Genomic DNA, 22564 nt, shown 5'->3' on the forward strand with positions numbered 1-22564 from the left:
CTATATTCTTCTTAAATGACAACAAAATCAGAACAAGAGAGAGCTTCATGTTTATGAACTTTAATCAATGTAATCAGACCAGTGTTAACTGAATGGTTAAATTTCGACTTAAATGCTCCTTTAACGGTGTATCTTTCACTCACACACTCCTAATACCAAAATTATAAACTGTTCCATTGCGCTCGGTTTCGTGTTGTTTATAATCCACACACTTTCTACAACAGCGGACAAAATGCAATTGTTATTAGATAATACAGAACTGCTAATCAAAATTAGGGAATGAGAAAATCTCAATTGTTCGTGGCGCACGCGTATCACTAATACGTTTGCTGGTTTTTCTCAACTGCTATAGATCCGTTGCGCTCACGAAGCGCAGCGATAAGTTGAAGATTTTTCTTTCGCATCCAGCTGCGGAAGCATCGACTTCTATGATGACATCACAAAACTTGTTACAAGAGGTAACAATTATGTTTATTTTAAGTTCGTTATATCGTAAGATTCGATATTTATTGAAAATACTGTTTCCAAATCGATGTGTTCCCTTACGATCTCGCTATGTATTGCACACGACATTTAGAGAATTAACATCATTTAGTTTTTCATCCATTTCCTCTCGCACGGGTGTCATTTGACAAGAAAAAATAGCCAGCATTTCCATCCTTTTGCTGTGACGAGCATTTAGATGCAAACTATCACAGTGTACTTGTTTAAATAAGCAGAAAACTTTTGTTGTTTTTAATTTCCTTTTTGTTTGTTTTCATATTACTAATAGGTCGAATAGAATATAGATGTTCGTCAATTGAAAAGTGATCATCATATTGAGCCGTTGGCGTAGCTTTTTTCGTATATAGGTTTATTAGAAGTAAAACCTTTATATAATAGCATTTCCGAAAAACCTACAGAGTCGAACACTTATCATTCATTTATTATATTTTTGTCCTTTGACGGTACCGAATACCGAGGAGGTCAGTATGTCATATATCATAATAGAGTTACTATCGTATACTGAGATATGGATTGGGAACTTTGCTGAATGAGGTGTTACAATTATTGCAGCCAGCTTAATCTAGTAGCACCCAGCACCCATTCAGCACAACTGTATTCTAGGTTGATGCACACAATATACAATACTGTTTGTCTAGAAGTTGTTCTTACGCTCCTCGATAATATTCAGTCATCGACTATTACTCCTTTACAAACTTTGTACATGATCACTTCGGCAGCGTAACTGCCGCTAAAATGGTTTTTGTAGAGCTGCCTAAGTTTGTATCGCGTACAAGAGAGATACACAGTACACAACACAACTGAACTGCGGTAACTATAGGGAATAGTAGTTAGGGATACTCGGTAACTGCATCCCTTGTTTGCACAAAAACTTCATCCCCGAACCGTTTCTTCCCGACATGGCGGACAGTGAACTTTAGTCCAGTAGTCTCTTGGTCACCTCTTTGCGGCCGCGTCTTCATTCAATTCAAGGTCTTCTATACAACACTGTTTTGCCATGCATAACATTTTGTTCTTCATTCCCAAACAACGTGATTCAACAAAAACCACAGTCTATATATATGTATATATATTATATATCTATATGTGTAAGCTCAACAGGCAACAGAAACCGTGAGTGTCAAAGTCTAATAAGAGTGTACGAACACGTATCACATGATACTGCAAAGTCCGCTCATCTCGCTACCCTTCTGTAGAGGCGGTAGATTTTTAAAGCGAGGATCAGGTGAAGGGGGCCTCCAATCTCCAGCGGTGTCGTGTTCATCATCGTCGAGGGTTTCGTGCAAACTGGGTTCGTCTAATGCCTTTGTATCACCACTACTCGACTGTGCGTGGTCGGCGTTGATCACGGTCACAACACTATCCTGTTTCACCTTTAAGACAAACCCACCAGATCCCTTAACAATGACCTTCAGCTCCTCTTTTGGAGGCTCTATTTCTTTCAGATCTGCTGATTCATCGTTTAACGTTTGGCTGGAGATAGAGTTGCCCTCCGTTGCTGCCTCACCAGCTTTTAGCGATAATTCCGCTTTATCATCTACTACTAATGATACGCTCGCGCTGCTGTTTACACCAAATTCGCCTAATTCTTCCACAACGACGACAGACTGTTCTTCGACACGATTCATATCATTAGCTTCGTCCCCTTCCATCTCCTTACAGAGCTTCTCTTCTATGGACTGCTCTTCGATCTTGACATCAACTGGCTGGTATTCTTCATCCGGCAAGGCACTTTCTTCAGCTTTCTTAATTGCTTGAGGATCGTCCGCTGCTTCAACAGAGGGATCGAAATCGAGACCCGGAAGGGGCTGACTACCTTCGTCAAGAATAGCGGCCCGTTTGGGATCTGGTACAGATGCCTCAACGCATGTCTCAACTAAGTCTGCGGATTTCTCAGCACCTGGGGACTGCGGTTGGGCATTGTTGTCTTCAGAAACGGCAGCCGGAACGAGCACGGGCTTGGGTACAGGCTAAAAGAATAATATAGAATACGAATATATATATATATATATATATATATATATTGAAGAAGATGGATATGAATTCCGGCAGTTAAAATAAATGAAAATGAAACAAGCATGTTAATAAATAGTTTATATTTTTGGAATGATGGACTACCGCAATGGCACTTAGGCGATCTTTCCCCGAGCAAATACGCTTTATAATCTACAAAAACTGCGCTATATATCAAGCTGGCAACAAATCAAATTTGACAATATTGCAAAACGACGGGATCCAAAGCAGCTCTTATGAGTTAGTCGTTTTTAGTTAAGCGTTGATTGAATAGAAATTCAAGAGATCACCGTGTGCAGAATATTTTCGATATGGTATCGACTTTGACTGCAAAGGCGCAAAGTTTGTATTTATAAAACACAATAATTGTATCATGAATGAAAAGAAACATCACTTAGCACAAGCACTTGCCTTCAAGTAGTCCTCGTGACAGATGGGATGAAACAACTTATCGTCGACTAAAAGAGCGTTCCGTAAACGCCAATCCTCGGAATCTTCGCAGAAATATTTCTCGAACGACTCGTGGCAGTGCTCGCACGACTGCGGAGTTAATAAAACAGCACAATTTTAGTGCATGGCACCAAGTTTCATCTCTCATGTTTATAAGCAACGTTACAGAAAACGTTTGCGATTACACAATGTAGTTAACTAACCATTGATAATCTATAGAAATGAAAAATACGATCTTACACCACCATAGAGTTGCCTTGATATCGCTAGCCATTAGAATAGACCTCATGACTAATTGCACTTACATAGACAACGTCCTTTGGGAGCTTGGCAGCCTCCACACTGGGGAGCTCATGGACTGAGGATTGGAGAGCTAACCCATCCTGACTATTGCTCTCGTGCTGTACTTCCAGCTGAAAATGGGAACATGCACTACTAATAATAATAATAATTTTTTTATATTTACAAAGCTAACTTTCTTGAAAAAAAACACTTGCATTCTTTAGATTTTGAATGAGTCACGCAATATCATAAAACAGGTCAACAAATGTCACTCATGGATACATAGATGTGATCTTACTAATGTCTACGTAATCTAAATATGAAATTAGATCATCAGCCAGTGTAATACCATACTTCGGTCGGCGACTAATAATGTATCTATAACAAATAAGAATTACTTTCTGGAGAATAATAAGAAGCATGTGTATATATGTATAATTTAGCAGAACCGTTGCTCAAGAGAAGGATGTGATAGCAGCAAGCCTAGCCAAAGTTAACTGTTTTATAAAACAACGAACTCATTACCGGTGTATGAAAAGCGTTTTATCAAATTAAGCATAAAGTTGAGGTAATAGCTAGTAATAGTATTAGCTAGTGTTAAGGTACTTCTGGAAGAGTCGCTACAATTGTCAACTTGTGACCATCACTTATCAACGATATTTAAAACGCAAAGTAAAAATTAGATCAACATTATTTCTGTAAACAATATACGCCTTAATTAACAACCCTCTTAACAGTTCATAAAGTAACTGGACATACTTGTTCCTCAAAGAAGTTCCTCGCACGCTCATCAAGATCTTCAATTTCCTCAAAATCAATCCAATCCGAAATGCAGAAAAACCATTTGCGACTGCTTGCTTTTCGTAAACCTTCTCGCCCACGTCTTTTCAATCTAAAACAAGTGTACACATACAAAATATGACAGCCTTTCAATATACCATTGTTTGAAAATAATCTGACGGATTATCTTCTTTTAATTACGGGTTTGCAGCGTACCAAATGCTACACGTTGTTTCGTACTGCGTCTACGTAAGCTAAAATTTTGATTTAAGCTATAAACGGTAAGAATTAGCCGTTGCATATGTATATTAACCTTATTAAATCTTTACGGTTAGCAAATACGAAACTTAATATTGATTCAAAGTCAAATTAGTACATCAAAAGCGATCTAAAGCATATATACATAAAAGCATAATATACACTTTCGAGCAGGTATGTGCTATTAATTAGATGTCAATGAATAAATCTCTATTAAGCAGCAAATACAGACTTTGCGCTTGCTTACCGAAAATGCCAATCAAGATGCTGTGCATATTTGTCACTAGTGCTCTTATCTCCTTGTTGGAAACGCTGGCCGCAAGCCGAACACTGGACACCCTCATGCAGTGCCGAAATGACGCCTCCAATCCGCCTGTTGTTAAACCCAAAAATTAGTTGCTACTAAGATGTTTGTCGTTTAATAAGAAAACGGTTGCGATAGTATTTCGGACCAAAAGTATGGTAGTAGTTAGTGAGTCAAATGCGTTGTTATCTCTGTTATTTTTACGTTTCTGTCAGAAAATTCAGTACAATCTTCAACCAGTTGACTCTGATAACTTTCGTAACACACGTCCGGTGAAAACAAGTTCCCACAGTACAAGAATAATATTGCAAGTCGACGGCAAGGATTATTCACCGGCATGCAAACGGGTGACGTGAGATTTATTTAACGCATATGACAATATTTTTTGGAATAATTCAGTTCTAACATATACTAGATTCTAGTCAAAACTTATTTATGAACCTAGCCGAAATGAAGAAAAAACCACGCATGATGCTTAGACAATGCCGCTGAAACCATATTTCAGACTAACTGTTTAAGAAGGGCGGGCTGCTTGAAGTTCAGTTGTGGAATCTCTTCCTTTCCCGAAGGCTGATCCTTTGTAGTATCGCCTCCGTCGATATTTTTATCTCTTTCTTTCTTGTTATTTCCATTGGCTGAAGCATCATTGGCACTTGACGACGTGTTGCTAATAAGTCCTTGCTCGACGAGTTTGCTCAGTAGATCAGAAACGTCAAGCTGACCGCTACTGCTTCCTGGAGTTGTAATCTGTTGTGTGTTCATGGGAGACATTCTTTGTGGCTGAGCGAACGAAGCGGGGGCTGGTGGAGGAAGCGAACCCCCGCTAAGACGATCTAGCGGACCTGCTGTCGGAGGAGGAGGCATCATTTGAGGTCGGCCAAATGCTGGATGCGAGTGAAAAGTAGTCATCGGACCCGGTGGTACCGAAGGCGGACAGGGCGGACCTCCGGGAAATCTGTTTGGAGGGCCTTGAAGTGGACAGCTGGAAATAAGGTTCGCATATATAAATGTCAATCAGCTGTTAGCATCAACACTGAACGGAAGGCTTGCACGTACAGTACGCGCAATCAAAAAAATCAATTCTTATTGGCTCAATAAAATAATTGGACGGAGTAGCTACGTACCCAATGTTGGGTGGCATGGGCGGGGGAAAGAGACTCGGAATAGGGCGAACTGAAGGGGGCGGAGGAACCTGCGGCAGCGGTTGTTCCTCCTGATAGCGTACCCATCCCTATAGCAAAATACAAGGGATCACAAAATACGCCACAATAACGGTAATTAACGATAACATAACTGACAAAATTATCCCTTCTTCATGAGACATCCATCTGATTCGATTCTGTACACAATACCTACAACCAACTGGAAGTTAATCCGTTCATGATCAAAATACACTTACAGACAACCGCAACTTCTTCCAATTTAACTTTTGGCCTAATTTTGCGAAGATGATGTATGTATCTAGTATGCTAGAATTTGGTAAATAGAATGGTAGGGTTGTAAGAATAAAAAAAGCGTGTCTATTTGTTTGTCTTGTTCGCTAGGACGGCAAACGGGAAAGAGTTACAGGGTATTAAAGCGATATTAAGTCAAACTAAAAACTGGTAAAAAAGAAAAAACGTTTGAAAGTATGAAGGGGCAAGATTTTTATACAAGCATTTCCATTCGGTTAAAAGCTTTATATCACCTGCAGATGTTGGCATTCCGTTAATGGCATCAACACTTCTAATGCGATGCCAATCACTAAGTCACTATCAGAACACAGAAAAAAAATATCACATCCTCAAACAACATAGCATTATCGAGTAATTAGTAAAAAAAATGCTTTGATTATCAAACTTTAGCACCAGCAAAACCAGATTGATTCCACGTAGCAGGCATCACTGCCATGTGGAATGAATATATTCAGCAAAAACAATCGTTCCGATCTAAACCTGCTAGGCCACGCAGGTTCTGGTAGAGCATCCTTTTGTGGAACGTCCCGCCCGTGTGTGCTGTCGCAGTCCAATTCGATCCGCTTCCAGCACCTTATGTGCACCTAATCACGAAGATTCCCAATTATAGATCCGCCTTATGTGCGAATCAGGTCCTAATTACAATTTGCACGGATTTGACTTTTCTTCAACGAGGACAATACGACGACAAGACATGATGATAATGATGACTCAGTTTCCGTTGTCAGCATCGTAGTTAGGAGATTTACGAACGATAAGTTCGGTCGACTCCTTGGTTTCTTGCTTTTTTTCCGCTTACTTCAATTTTAACCTCTTCCCTACCCATCAAAGCACTAAAAGGAAAGACAAGCCCACATAGCCCAACAAACAAATGTCTTTATTGCACAAAGTTCGTTCATGCAGACTGAGTTTTTTCTGAAGCACGGAATACAGTCTGTTCACATGACACGGGCAAGGTTTGCCGCTCACAGCCTTCACCATATGGATAAACTACTGCGCAGACCGACACCTGCCGAGTGACTTCATCGACATACCTGTTTGCCTTCGTATAGCCCCGTTCCCAAAAATGGCTAATGATGAGAACAATAATAATAATAATGACAATAATAATAAATCGAGGTAATCATCTACAATCATCCTGCCTAAATGAAAAGTCATAGTGACTCTCAGCAGCGCCTCATTTTATTCAAAATCACCGTTGCGATCACCAAACTTCTTAGTTATATGCATCTTTTTTTCATTTTTTGTGAATGGTATCATCGCTCACAGCACACACGCACACGTCTATTTCGTCGACATTGAGCAATTTGCATTCGGTCTCTTAATGCTTTATTGTTAGAAGGTCAATGAATAGAGGTTCAGTCCTTTGTTACGAAGGTAGAAGGAAAAATAATTTTATGTAAATGTAACTAAACTAATCACATATAAATGTAGCTATATACCTTGAGCTAGAATTCACACATATTAGAGCTCAATTGACGGACCATCCAAGAAGCTGCTTGGTGGCTGAAGTTTGTTTTCAAAGGGGTGGCAGGCGAAAAGAGCAATAATGAATGGCAAACATTAAGCAAATCTATGGACATTAAGCCCCTGACGGTTTTAGCGTCGCCCTAACGAGACGCTCGCGTTAGTCACTGTTTGAATGATGAGGCATTCAAAAGGGAAAAGTATGACAAGCCTATCGCATGTTGGTGAATTTTCGCTTGTAATGATATCTTCAGTGGTAACTGATATCCAACACCATCGATCCCCTATTTTTTAAAACCTGCTCTTATAGTGAGCTCGGATGTGATCGATACACGGATAGAAGAACTTCAAAAGCTGGAGAGGTGATATGACTAAGTAATAGCAAATAAATTGCCATCGTTATAAAATGAATTTGAATAATGTGGAAGAGCCTTGTTGGTCTGAATATAAGATAACGTTTAAACTGCAAGGACTTTTTACAGCGCATATACTACAAACTTTACTAACAAAGTAACCAATGTGATATCTGGACATTGTCGAAATTGATAATGATCTAACAACCTATCAATCTCTTATAGGAATCACCCTTGTGTTCTTAGTAAATTTAATGTTAAAGCTCTTGTCACTGAATTGAGAAATTAGTTGAAATAACTTGTCGGGCTTGACAAGTACTGTTATATACTGTGAATTTGTTATCAAATCTCACTTCATATTCTTATGAGTATTTATCCTGCTCTCTAGGCTACTCGTATTTCGCGAAAACCACTCCAGCATTGCTCGCTTCTTCGATCCGTGTAACTTCTCCGTGCCCGGCTACTTACCCCTGCGACTCCTCTTACGGAGTTTGTAGGCCCGCTGTCCGCTGCCCCATTTACGCCTGGGGACCCTTGAGACACCCCTAAAGGTCCTGCGGAGCCTAGGTGTCCTGGCACCGAACCTAGGGTGTGCATAGGCCGTAAGCCAAGTTTTGCGAGTAATTCAGGGCCAGCTGGTCGTTTGTCACAAACCGTAGGGCAAGGCGGAGGCAATGCCACCACAAAAACGTCGTCCCCACTTTGCACCTTGATTGGCCGTCCATCAAACTGACACGAATAAGGCACGCCGTCTGTGAATTTTCGCATGAAAGGTAATGTTAAAGCTACATTTTAATTTTCTACCTCCCGTTTTATAGTTTTGTTTATGGGATTGGTTGACTATTCCTATAGACAGATTTATACTGCTTTTTAAGAAAGGCTCGTGTACGCACACACCGAAGAAATATTCTCGCAGTTATAGCCGAGATCTGATAGTGAAAGGTAAAATTGAACAGATTTTCTGCGATACCAACAAGTCGGATGAAATACTTGATTGCTCAAGAGGTTCTTCCCTACTTCCCGAAGCACTGAAAGTGATAGTGAGTAAAGACGATTGCTGTTCCAAACAGCTATGCAGTGCTCTAACCGTGTGCTTTTCGCATGTTTACCGCGCGTCCAAAAAGTCATTCTTGGTGACCATTCTAACTCGATAAAGTGTCTTTACCCTTTCACGTCACTAGCTTCATCAGAAGTACAATCGACAATTAATAAGTATGATCACATAATATCACACAGCAAAATATTATAGATGTGCATAGAAAATGAGCTATTTTTGTCGTACATGTCGGGCCCCTCAGGGAATAGTATACTTTCAGAAATATTAGGTACTTCCTTTTGTAACCGACTGCATAGACTGAATCGTGTAAAATAGGTAGGTAACATGTGTATTTGTGTATTTGCTCTAGATGCCATAAAACGCTCTTGCTAAGAAAGGCAGTAATTTTCTCATCTCATTCGACCGTAGTAGTTGAAATAGGTGAAAAAAATTGATCTAGCAGATCAATTACTCCCCGGATATATCGATGATTGTACAAGAAACACTATTTCGAGCAAGAAAGGGAGGGAATGTGTATATCAAAAAAACGTTTTTTGGCGACTATTTCCAGTCGATGAAGACTATCCCAATGCAATTGATTCTCACTGATAGAAATTCAGAGAGTTAAAAGCAATGTGATAGACGGAACTCTACATCTGTCCTTATAAAGAACTAGAATGCGTTATATTGGACGATTGCAGTAATTAAGCAGCGTTTACCGAAGTTAACTTTCTCTTCTACTTAATTTAGCACGCACGGCAATATTCTAAATACTTGTCCGTACAGTGTGAGACTCATTCAGCATTTCCTATCATGAGACTACTTTTGGAAATACCTGGTATCTTAGAAAACATAAATCACTATTTCCCGTCGGCATTAAGCGCCTGTTAATATTAACGGTAGCTATTTCAAAAATTTACTGTAGTATTAACAGGTTGCTTAATTTTAATTAAAAAATCACTACTTCCTGAATTTCTCGTAGGTAATCGATGGTACCAAGAAACAAAACTATTACACAATGACCCTTTACAGCTGAAACTTGTTTCAGTACTTTATTGGGCTCACTGGCGTTTAGATTATACCAAATAAAAAACCTGAACCGTTTATATAATATAGGGCGTATAAAAAAGAAGACTCTTACGAGATTTTCTCACATAAGCGCAGATCTTCCCGATGGAATATCTCTCGAACAGGTCCATATTTTTCACAGTGGTATCTAGTCGATCATATTTTTAAAACTAAATCCTTAGCGGTTTAATCAATATTCTCATTTCACGGTGAACAATGTCTCGTCTGCTGAGCTCTACTATCCCATCAAATATTGACTTCTAATTCGAAAGTATCATACTTCACTCCGCTTAATTCAAGACGACATCTTGGGTCAAACGAAAACAAACTATCTAAAAAAAATGTTCATGGTCTGCCTCACACATATTTGAGTTGGACTATCAATATTATATAGCGTTTCGTTGACATAGAAGTAACAATTATCAAAAACCTATTAAATAAGTAATAAACCAAATATTAATATACCTATAAATATATATATATATATAAGCTATAAATAAACCAAAAACCTAAATAAGTAAGATCTTACAACGTTACAGCGATATCTATATATTTTACAACTTGCAATATAACTACTAATTAGTTCTGGAATAGCGATTCAGTATTGCTCCTTCAATAGCTATGACTGCTCTTTCTTGTTATCGGCCATAAAAGATAACATTATTTCAGTAATAGTCTCTGCTGTGTCACTGTATTAACGACCACTGAAAATATCAATTTCAAGCAAAGTGCCCGTTTAGGTTTCGGTTTATAGAAGCATTAAATATGCTCAATTCGGAAATGCCATTTGCCCTTTAGATCTCTTTCTAAACTCCAAAATTGTAACATCATAAACCTGAATCATAACGGCATTTCACATCTTACAGTACAGTAATCAATCGACTCTTAATTATTTTTTTTTGTGTCCAGTGGTAAAATGTCTGCTTGTTTGGGGATACACTGTAAGCCGCCGACTCCATTGTTAATGATTAGTCTGTTCGTTATGAATTTGGAATTCTTCAGTCGATTTGGTACGCTAAAAAATTTAATTTTAGTAACAAAAATGTCTGTCTTGATTTAATTAAAATAATATGTCACAGTGCACAAGGGATAATTGAAATTAAAATTTTTCGATTCCAGACAAAAAGACTGAGGTAAATATGTGAAAAAAGAAACCTACCAATGTACAATTCTCTTAGAGGAGCGCCAAACCGGACGCGGTGAGTGTTCCCGTTCACAGTAAACTCGTGGTCGTCGCCGTCAAAGTTGGCCATGACAAATTGCTAAAATAAGTACATTCATTAAACTAAGCAAATAATTAAGTGCAAGCAAACATGAACAGTATTATGAATGTTTCCATTAATGTTGTAATAAAACAAAAAATTGCGTTTATTAAAGGAATGGCAGAAACGCGGGTCAAGGAGAATACTGTACCTAATTAAGACGAGTGGCTAGTTGACTGTGGAAGACAGTAGAAGGAAACGGATGCCTCAGGCATACAGAATGAAGAATACTAAAAAATATTATTTCTTTATGGTAACTATTCGGGTACTTTAAGATATATCGCCTCTAGATATAGTGGCTCTTCTTTATTTTCACATTTCCGCCAGAGTTGCTGAATAATGATATGAACTTTGTGACTCGCCGCGCTCAAAAATCGCCAACAAAACTGTCAGAAAGAAATACAATATCCTGGTGTCATATATAACTATGAGACAACATAACGGACGCCCAAGAAAAAAGCTGAAACGTATTGATAGACGCAGATATGACTCATTTCCCAGAGACAGAAGCTTTGGATGCATAAATCGGCATTGTTGGTCCCCTTTGCCGTCAACCTACAAGTTGTGTAGACGAGTTCTAATGCTTTACTAGTACAAGGAAACAGTTCTAATCCTCAATAGGTAACAGTATCAGATAGTGTCTCGTACATGCTCATTGATGACGACAGGTCTCGGATTGCCTCGAAAACAGACAAGTCTGGCTTTGACCAGATTCGGAGGAGCCTCTTCCATAACCGCGACGGCAACTCCATCGACGAAACGGATGTCTCTCATTTGTCGGTCAAGTAAGATCTGGCCGAATTCGGGGGCTGGTGCTGACCCTTTATCAAAAATTGGAAAAATGTAAGTATGTTAGTCCGCGACATCTGTGATTACGTGACAAGCACTCTAATTATGTACTAATAATCAGTAAGATACAGAATTTATTAGGAGACCTAGAAGGAAAGCTTATATATATAAAATACTTACACTGGAGACTGTTGAGAAGCCTTAAGTTAACCCTATCGGGTTTACGTTTATGTGAAGCGGGAGCAAATCCTGCATGTACATCTCCAGACAGCGCGATTCGTGTTCCACCTGCAGTCGCTGAGGGACCTCGTAGGAGCCTTTCCGCTTCTCTGACTAGTTGTTCTGCTGATAGAGCATTTCCAGCAGTACTTTGGTCCAGGGGTGTTGCATGTACGTTTTCTACATTTAGACTGGGAGCATCTTTAACGATACCTGCGTTTGAAACATTCCCAGTTGTTTCTATGGGGCTTGTAGTTACCGGGGGAGACATTCGCTTTTTCGAACGCGGATCTGAAAAGCAAACATAGTTAGCATGGTCTTCTATGCTTCTTTTGTTGTGTGTCATTTTTCCATGATTAAAATGTTACTAAATAGGGACTACTTTCCAGATCGAATTGAAGAAACCTACCCCTATTACTGCCATGACCACTCGAAGTTCGCGAATGACTTGTATTAGTTTGAGCCTTCTGAATTTCTGATGCTGTCGAAGTAATTACTGATGCTGTTGTTGTCGTTGTTGCCGTCTCCGCCGTTGTGCCCGTTGGCGACGCGATGTGTACCGTCGCGGGATTTTCTCGTGGGCTCGCTCCCTTTACAATTGGACTTGGCGTTTGTCCCGGATAGGAAATCGCTCCTTTCGGCCTAAGTACACTCAATCAGATTAGAAAACAATGTAACTGCCATCAAGACATGCATCTTGCTTAAGATTACAAAGACCAAAGAATTCAACTAAACGGTGTCTAACATGAGCAGTTTTACGTAACTTCTACTCATGCTTCAAATCTACGTTATTCCATGGATACACGCAGCTTGAAGGGAAACGAAGCTTGTTATACCTTGGTGTTTTTGAGTGTACTTCGATTCTTTCCGGAACAACGCTCCAGATACGCAGGTTCAGAAATTTTAGCCTAATTTCCTTTTACTTACAGTGGTAACACATTATTATACACATTTAACGCATGCTGCATCATAAGCTTCGGACCGACCGATCCACAATCAACTATTGTTCACATGAAACCCGTCCCCAGCGCGTTCCCAACATTAGTGCTCAAGGGCTTCAATTGAGTATTCAACTTGCTACTCTAGATTAGATTATTTTACAGTAAAATCTTTCGAGGCTACCACATTACCTCTCACCTTCTGGATATTCCGGCACGTCACACGTTACAGGTCGAGTATTAGCGCCATCAATTTTTGGAGCTGGTTGTTTTACCACAAATATGCATTCAAATTCTTCGTTATAGATTATACTATCTACTAAAGACTTAACTAATTGTAGAGCGCACGCGCTAACTCACTAAACGTAACTGTTTCCGGCTTGATGTACCTATTTGGGTACGAAGTCAGCAACAAGTATTCGCAATACAAGTCTTTCCCATTTGTACATCTCTAAAATTATATACTATACATGTGCTGCCCTAAAAATATTTCAATAAGCTTTCGAAAGCTTGAAGATTGCATAGCTTCCTATGACTTTGACCGACAAAGTCGTTTTTAATTAGCAATTCAAGACCTGTCGATTAAATAGCCCTTATTAAAAATAAGTATCCTAAATACCAGCGAATATTCCCTTGGGTATTCGCATCTTTATCCCATCATTCACAAAGCGTTACCTTTTTAGCCAGTGCAAAGGAGCAGAATATTTTTTTTTCTGTTATCGTTTCAGTGCGGAAGAATCCAATTTCAGAATGGTAACGTGTTGCAAACAAACCTGATCCTGAGATCGGTGTCTTCTTTACTCGAAGGGAAAGCTGACGATAACACGGAGGAGGTGGTTTCCTCTTTTCGTCGCTTGGCACGTGGTTCGAAAAGCCTAAAAGTTATTCAGACTTCAGCTCAGTAACATTCAGACAGTCACAACTGTATTTTCAGTATATTTATGTAAAAAAAAAAACTGTAAAATCGCCCTGCATGCGAATAGAGCACATTACCTGATTTAAAACGTACCTGAGGTCGACATCTCCTGTTAGGATTGTTGCTGCTTCTTTGTCAGCAAGTGTGAGACGGGCTCCTGTAGCTGGGGGGTTTCTTGGCGGGGCAGGTGGCGAAGAACGCCTTTTCGAATGATGAGACGTTTTTCTCGCAATGGCCCGTCCCCCACCGCTGTCCGGCGGCCACGTTTTAGCTTCATCCAGAACTTCTGTTCCACTACGGGCTGTTGTTAATGAACTTGAAGTTTTCTTGGGTATTCGAAATTTAGAAGAAGACACCTGAAAATAAACAGTAGGCCAGTTGACTCATCAAAATTAAGTAATTGCAAAAAACTACTGTAATTATATAATACACTTTTTAGAGTAGAACACGATTCGGGTTACCACTGGCGAAAACCATTAAACAGTTCTTAAGTACCTGAGATTTTAGGATCAATAAATTACAGGTTGATGATATTAGATTAATAACATTTAGAGATGGCGCTTTCTGCCAGCAGCAAGTTAATCATTCAACGACAAGGAAGACTTGTATAATTTGTGACTATCCAACCTTGTGGGGCTCATCTTGTTTTCGCCGAGGATCACCAATCATTGCTGCCAGTGGACTTATGTCTTTAGTACTGATATTGTTGTTGACGACAACGCTCGCGTTGTGAGCCTTTTCGGCTTCCTTCCGGATTTTGTCGCGATCACGAAAACGTTTCGGTTTTTTCGATTCACTATCTTTAAAGTCAACATTCTCATTCGCTTTTTCTATGTGTACTGGTCGTCCTATGAGTGAGTCCTTCTGCTGAGAATACAACACAAGACAGAAGATCCACCGGCAAACATCAAAGAGAAATGAATATTAGTATTAACTACCAAACCCAATTGATGATTACTCTATTCTAAGCAAACATGGGAGTTACCTTGTAAACAAGTGACTGCAGGTTGCGCAATAATCGTTAATATAGAGCAGCAGCATATCCTTCGTAGCTCTCAATTATCGAACGTACCTTTCTATACTGCTTAACTCAAAGTCCTACAATGTTTCCTATAAACGTAAAACGATCGTAAGTGTATTCGAAGCTAAAACCTTCGTTCGCGGATGGCCTCGTGTTATTGTTTTGCTCCCTCGGTTTTGTTGGGCAGCATGGACTTGTATCTGCGGGGGCTGTTGCACCTGAGGTGAAGTAGGTTGTCCACTTAGGGGAGACTTTGGTTGTACTGTTTGTGATTGCTGCTGGGCTTGCTTCAATGCTGCTGCGGATTTGTGCGCGATCTCATCTCTTTTACGCCGCAGCTCCTCCTGAATCCGATCAAGCTGCTTCTGTCTTTCATCCAGGCTTTTTAGCTCGGATTCCGTGCCACGAGCAATTTCCAGCTAAAAAAATGATGTTAAGATACACTTAACAATACTGCCCACCGTTTATTTAGATTCTATTCAAATTTTATAATTGGATATTACAATTAAACTATTTGTCATTTTATGCTAAAAACAAAGCCTTCGAAGAATCGTGGTTCGATTTATGTTTCACAGGTTCACTGTTTTTACCTTTATTCATGACTCATGAGTCAGTGCGCTGAGGGCTGCTTTGATAGATGTTAGTAACACATCACTAATGAAACTATCTCATACATCAGAGGCAGTTACTTAAAGGCTTTAAGATGTGCTAATGAACCTCCTAAGTGAAGTCAACGAACCTCAGAGGGTGGTTTTTTGAAGAACTTTGGATTCACGTGAATAGGAGCTGCGGCGCATACCGGCCAGTTCGGATCGACGGCTTGCGTGTTTAAATCTAGAGCGTATAACTTTCGTTCTGGAAAAATGTCCTTCCATGTTTGGCGCAATTTGAATAAAGCCGTTCGAACGCGTTCGTCTCCCTGCAAGCACGGTTAGTTTAAGGAAGTCAATGTTGTTGTGGTAGTAATAGTAGGAAAGATATGATTCCTATTATTGTCACTACTAACTTTTCCTACTAGTATTTTATAATAATTTTCTATTAAACAACTTTACTTAGTTGCCAATAAACGAATTTAACAATACGTATGGAAGGTTTTATAATATCTGTATGTTGACAGTCAGCGCTCACCTATATTTGTCCGAAAATACCTATTTAAAGTGGCTATTTTGATCTGATTTTTTGGGGTAAAAGTTTAAGTTCGTGGCTCGTTGTGCTTCCAACTCTTAGCTAAATATTTTCTTCAGGGGGGAAATACATTACGAACCTGGAAGCATAACCGTTGCCAATTTTTTAAGGTGTAATATTAAAAATGTTTTTTCAAGCTCTGCAAAATCGACCCACAATAATAATAGTAACAGTTGTTCGACTGAAGAATAAATGGCATACTCCTTATGGAAATTTTAAGAACTTATATGTCGAAAGGTAAAAGTTGAAAAAGGGATTTATTACTCTAAAAACGAATGTGACAATATCTAGGGATCATAAGTTCTAAAATAGGGCGGGATTACTTAGAAACTGGGGTAACGCAACGATGACACAGGTAGGCCCGCAGCTGAATAACATTGTTAGATGAGGTAAGGTCTCGACGATAAACTGGGGTGAGCAGCTGAAGGTGAATTTTATATATAGAAATAATAGGATCCGTTCGGGTTTACACTGGAAAGCTAAAGCCAGTAAGTTCTCTAGAAGAAAATATTTAATGTGGTAATAGATCAGTTTTAAAATATGGCGGAACCACTGCAATTGGGCTAATTCAAATAATGTAAAGAAAAAACAATTGGAACCTTCTGAGTAAAGGAAAACGCGAAGGGGAATCATTGAGATTGTGCAGCAGAGTAACTGTAACATCTATGTAGCTCACGTCGGATGCACTACGGCAATATGAACTGTACCAAGGTAAAGGGATCACTGACACATAGTAATTGATTGACAAAACATGGAAATGGAATTACTGTACACGTATAATTGCAACGGGATGTTGGATCAGATCAACACCACTAAATGCAGCAAGGCCGTAGGATTCTAGTGGGGTAATGGGGTAATCACAAACATACAATGAGATACTGCAATCGGATAACTGTTCGTATGTAGTCGGGTGTGATATCAACGAATTAAATTAATTGAATCAATAAGAAAGATGATGCCCGCCAAGATCCGCCCACAGTTTACCAATAGATAACTAGAAAAGATTTTAGGGTAAGCCAGCATGTTTTCAGTATTTAGTACAGGCTTAGGACAGAGATTAGGTTAAACTCATATATATCATATATATAAAATCATATATATATATATATATATATTGCAACTGAATGTTGCAGTTTATAGGTGTAGAACTAAATTCAGTTTAAGCAAAGGCGTATAAGCACTTGATGACCGAACCTCTTGAAAGACGAGTACGAAATTTCGCACTATGTTTTCGGTGAACAGTTGAACGTAGGGATTCCCGATATTCTTAACAATCGAGTCTATTAAATAGAGTGACGGAAGCTTAATAGACGGTTCACTCTGAAACAGTAAAACCAAATGCATAAACACATAAGTACCGTAAGCTTGATATGATATCAGACATTTCTCCATTGATCTAAAAATTGATGACAGTTGAGAACAGCAGACATTAGGTTGGTATAGCGTTACATTTTGATATCTCTAATACTCCATTGTGTAGGTATACTTCATAGACGGAGAACGGCTGTTAAGAAATGTTTTTATGAAAAAGTCGACATTCAATTGGGCTCTAAGATTGGGCCAAAGCCCATTTAAAGAGCGGTAAAAGCATGATGGATTACGTAAAATACTGCAATTAGATAAACCGAATAGCATAAATGCTGAGGTTTTGTACTCAGGATGAGCATGATTATGACATTTATAGTAATGATCGTCATAAACGTTTTGATTAGATACAAGGGATAAAAGTGGCCTTTGTTTCACACGAACCGTGTATACATATCTGTAGAAGTCCAGCAACGCCAGGCTTATTTGATTACAAATCGACAGGGACATGGCCTAGTAGTAAAGGGCCCTTGGTTCGAAACAGGGCTATGCAACGGGTGCCGTTTCTGCTCAAAAGAACTGAAAAATAAGGTTTAATTCTCACCGAAAGCTAATATATTAATCACGCTGATCTTATTGGTTGTCTTTAGGTATTTCATACTATTGGTAACGTAAGTAGAAGCAATGATCCCGAAAGCAGCAGCTACAGTATAAACAACAACTGTTAAATTAGCCTTGTGTCAGCCTCGTTTCTATCGCTGCTGGGCGTTGTGTCGCTTAACGCTTTGTTCTCTCAGGAACTGAGGCTCCTGTTGCCGCTGCTGCTGACGAAGCGCGAAGCAAATACGGAAACAAAGTCAAACGATAAAACGACGTCTGTTCCTCTTTCCACAACACAACAATTGATGGTGGCGTGAAAAGCCTACGGCTACTGGCCAACGTTTTCGTTGTCGCCTTTGCTGCTGTTGCTGTTGCTGCTGCTGCTGTTGCCGCTGCCGCCGCCACCGCCGTCAGTGAAGCATCTGACGCTTCCCTCCCGCTGCTGGTATAGCCCCAGCAGTCGCTATTCTTGGTAACAGCGGTCATTCGTTCATTTTTCTAATAGCGGGCAAAATCGTTATGTTAGAAGAGCGGAATAGTGGATGGTAAAAAGCTGCCCCGTTACACCACAACCGTGTCAGAAATGCCACATTTTTTAAATGAAGAGTATATACCAAGCAACAATATTTTCTAAATACTTCTTTTGTTTCTAAAGGCAGATCGACTGATCACATTTCATATAGACGTAACGTAAAAGTGTATACGATATGAGAGGACAACTCGGATTCTGGTAGACTTTTTTGCAACTTTTGTTTCTATATTTGTTGTTTAACTAGTAGCAAAGTAGTAGTTTCACTAGATCGTGCTACGCTAATAAGGCGATACATATTTAGATCTTTCGGCACTTTAGTTTGGATGTTAAAACACTCTGTTGCACACTTGTCCGCAGAAGTTAGGCTCAGAGTTACTGATTACCATTGCGTATCCTGAGCACTTCAGCGATATGAAACAAACCTTTAGCTAGCTGATGCTTTTAAACAGTCTAGTTCTATAATCTATTATGGATCCAAAGCAAAGTGTAATCTAAGAATTTCATCATAAGAATAGTACATATTTAGCTATAGGTATACTTCAGGCAAGCTTCGACTTGAAAGATCCTCCGATTTGGGACTTGGTGGAGTAATCACAGAGAAAGCGGTTTCCACTTCACAAATATAGAAACAAATTTAATGACATTAAAACTTTAACCATCATAGTTTGTTCATACATAACCGTGTTTAATATGTACAACAAATTAAATGATCATCTTTGTCGAGACTATTATTCGTGCGTGTGGACCCGTGAAGTAACGTACTGCAAAATTTCGCGCCTAGATGCAGCTGGTCTTATGCAGGAAGTACATTTTTACTCAGGTAAATACAAAAAATCAATTGGTCACAGCGAAATATCTAAGAATTCAATTGTATCTTGAATATTGCGTTGACATCTGTATAAGCTGAGGCTAAAAGCCAGAGATTCTTTACTTTTCCAGTTAGTTTTCAACTGCCGTTAGGTTACCTCGTCCGCAAATTACCAATGTATACAATGCTGTTTACAAATCGCCTACGGACAAAGACGTTTGTCCTATAAAAACAATCAAACGCTTTTACAGCATCACCTTGTCCCTAAAAAAGAATACAATACTAAGGAGCCTGCTTTGGCAATGACCTTGGCCATGCGCTATTTTTGATTCATAACTGGAAAAATACAGCACTATTCTTGTGCCGTATTAGAGTGAATGAATGCAGCAATCAATAAAAGAGGATCGTTACGATAGCTGAAGTTTCGAAATATAAGTCCCTTCTCTGCTATATCCTGACAGGTCTTCGCATTATGAAATAGACCCATATAAACGGGTCTATTTCATTAACGTGGATAGTCTAGGAACTCCGGGTCTACGTCTGATGTTCCTGTTTTCATTGATGAAATAATGCGGTCGCATGAGACAAGCAGGACGAAATATTTAAAAAGACAAAAAACACTTCTGACACACCACTGGCGGAGTTGAGGGCTCAACCACTTTAATGAAACCTATCTAGCTCTCAAGTTCCCCTAACCACCAAATTAATTCCGAGCTCAATGCAAGGATTTCCAACTGCAGCCGTTATACACACTAAAAACAAATTCACACGATTCTCATCTCCATCACTTTATATATTAATCGTCATCATCGACTTTGCTACCACGATTACTACCACGGTTATCATCGAACCCCTTATTATCACTGTCACAACTGAGACTTTGAGAGAGGAAACGACGATAGCAGCCGTTATAGCTTAGTGGCAGGTGAAAGCTAGAACGGCAAGGAAGTTAGTTGCTATGGCGTCCTTTGCTGATATAGTATATGCAACAATAATGATAAGAATGATGATAAAAGGGAAGTGCATTCTGCTTTTAGGCTTGTAGGACTATTTTCTGAACAGATACGTTCACACTGACGAGAGGATAGAGCATAATGATAACGGCGGCTGTTATTGAACGAAATTAGTTAACGGCGTGATTATCCCTGTGTGCACGGGCAGAAGAGGTATTATTATAATTATTATTGTATGCTGCTCAGTTCTGAGTGGTTGAACTGTGTCCGATCTTGTACTATCGATTTTCTAACCATATGCACTAAAGCCACTCACCGTGCGCAAATAATGTTCGATGGCTTCAACGATTTTTCCCGCGTGCTCCCGACTTTCATCTGCCAACATCGTCAGCATACTGATTAGGGGCTTCGAATTAGTTGTCAGATCCCGAAGTGACGAGGCAAACTCTGCCGCAGATTCCTCCATGGCAAACGGTCCCCCTTAGAGAAATCGCCCCACCTGTTGGTCTATTATTTCGTCCTTTTTATGGTTTAGTTTCGACAGGGAGAGCAGGGCCGCTACGAGTCGGAAGTGGCCTCTTCGCTCAAGTCGAACTTCACCTACCCCACCACCACCACTGCCTTGTTGTCCTGCAACTGGGGTGGACGTACACCAACAGGCTGACTAGCCTGTCGATTCAGCCTAGCGCACCATTTCTAGTCATAAAGTCGCTGTCATTTCGGCATGAACACACTAAGCAGTTGTACAACCGCTGCACAAAGCTCCGATGGCAGATCGAGATCTTTTATGTCTAATAAATCGGGTCAAACAGAACATAGGCTAAAGCTGCTTGTTTGTATTACGACTACGGCTACTACTGCCGTTGTTATTGCTGCCAGTTCTTCATCGATGGCTCAATCGCTGCAGCCTGCTTTTACGTTCGTCGCAGCAGCAGCGACAGTGGTACGTATCAAAACAATCTGCTATGCGTTCATTGCACTTAGAAGCCTTTAAGTTACGCCAGCCGGGCGACTACTAACTAAAGAAATTACTTATCTCGAAGAATCAACTTCCTGAAGAAAACAAGAGTTGAATTGTAGAGTTGGCCGTAATAGCCGAAATACTTATTATATTCGCACAAGGAAATTACAATAGCGCTTTCAAAGGATATTAAAGTACAAACCTTTTTAACATTTCCAATACTGTCTAATTACTTCAACAATAAAACGCAGTTATGTCGCAGATGAAAAGCCAATGCTCACATCTGATAATGATCTACAGAATACCTGTCTTTATATTTCGCTTAAGGAACTTCACGTTTTATTATCGAAAAAATGCTCGGGCAAATCGGTGAATATAAACGGGTCAACTGAACCATAGTGCAGTTACCCTGTTTCTCTCTATCCTGTGTTTTGCGATTCCACGTTTGCAAGCTGTTAAGTGTTAGAAAGGTCTCTTGGTTGATCCTATAAGCCTGTTCAAACCTTCGCGCACTTTAGGCTGGCTTTTAATTTCGAAGATGAGCATATCAAGTGAAAAAAAGAAACATTTATTATTCGGCTTTCGGTGAGAACAAAATGCTGCCGTAACAGCCCGGGATAACTATGGTGTGTTCGAAAGAACTCGAGACTGGAATATTCAAGGAAATAACTCAAAACGCTTTTCTATATTCAAAAACGTCATCCTTAATCTAAAGAGCGCAGCCTACTGGAATTTCAGAAATGGACATTGATTATCTGCAGTCACCTTTAATTGTTTAGATGAACCTATATTTTTTAGCTGCTGAATCCTTACGGTAAACAAAGCGAATATCCTAGGCTGCTTATACGCCTTCTGACAACAGGGCTGTATATTCCTCCGTCTGCACTCTGGACACCTCTGAAGTCTGAACTTCAAATAATAATAATCCAAACCCAATAGCACATGTTGTGCCTCTTTAGAGATCAGTAGTCATAATAGAATAAGGTCCGTATTGTAAAGTTCTTATACGGGAAGAGTTAGGATCCGTTACTGGTCTGTATGGCGCAAACAAATGTAAGCGCTTCTAAGCTCCACGTTCGGTTTACATAGTATACAATGGCTTCACC

At 39.6% G+C, this 22564-nt stretch overlaps 1 protein-coding gene across 5 annotated transcripts; it reads right to left on the bottom strand.

Annotated features, from left to right (window-relative positions):
- Positions 1-32: 32 nt before the first annotated feature.
- On the bottom strand, positions 33-21407 carry LOC111245872 (uncharacterized). Of its 5 annotated transcripts, XM_022794788.2 has the most exons (20): positions 20814-20953; positions 18049-18183; positions 17494-17619; positions 15854-16033; positions 15246-15533; positions 14721-14960; positions 14187-14449; positions 13951-14052; positions 12649-12881; positions 12201-12530; positions 11880-12052; positions 11129-11231; positions 8334-8617; positions 5716-5822; positions 5103-5573; positions 4535-4660; positions 4009-4141; positions 3273-3380; positions 2929-3057; positions 33-2474 (listed from the first exon to the last, which is right to left on the bottom strand). In XM_022794788.2, exons 2-20 carry the CDS (start codon positions 18112-18114, stop codon positions 1656-1658), a joined length of 4281 nt encoding a protein of 1426 aa, XP_022650523.1. In that variant the 5' UTR covers positions 18115-18183; positions 20814-20953; the 3' UTR covers positions 33-1655. The 5 variants fall into 5 exon arrangements, with proteins under 5 accessions (XP_022650523.1, XP_022650525.1, XP_022650524.1 ...); XM_022794790.2 differs by lacking the exon at positions 18049-18183 and having other exon boundaries at positions 14721-14957; positions 15333-15533; positions 20814-21407; XM_022794789.2 differs by lacking the exon at positions 18049-18183 and having other exon boundaries at positions 15333-15533; positions 20814-21407.
- Between the last annotated feature and the right edge of the window lie 1157 nt (positions 21408-22564).

This window comes from Varroa destructor, unplaced genomic scaffold (genome assembly GCF_002443255.2).
Source record: "Varroa destructor unplaced genomic scaffold, Vdes_3.0 BEIS01000002.1, whole genome shotgun sequence".
In the NCBI taxonomy this organism is placed as follows: Eukaryota; Metazoa; Arthropoda; class Arachnida; order Mesostigmata; family Varroidae; genus Varroa; species Varroa destructor.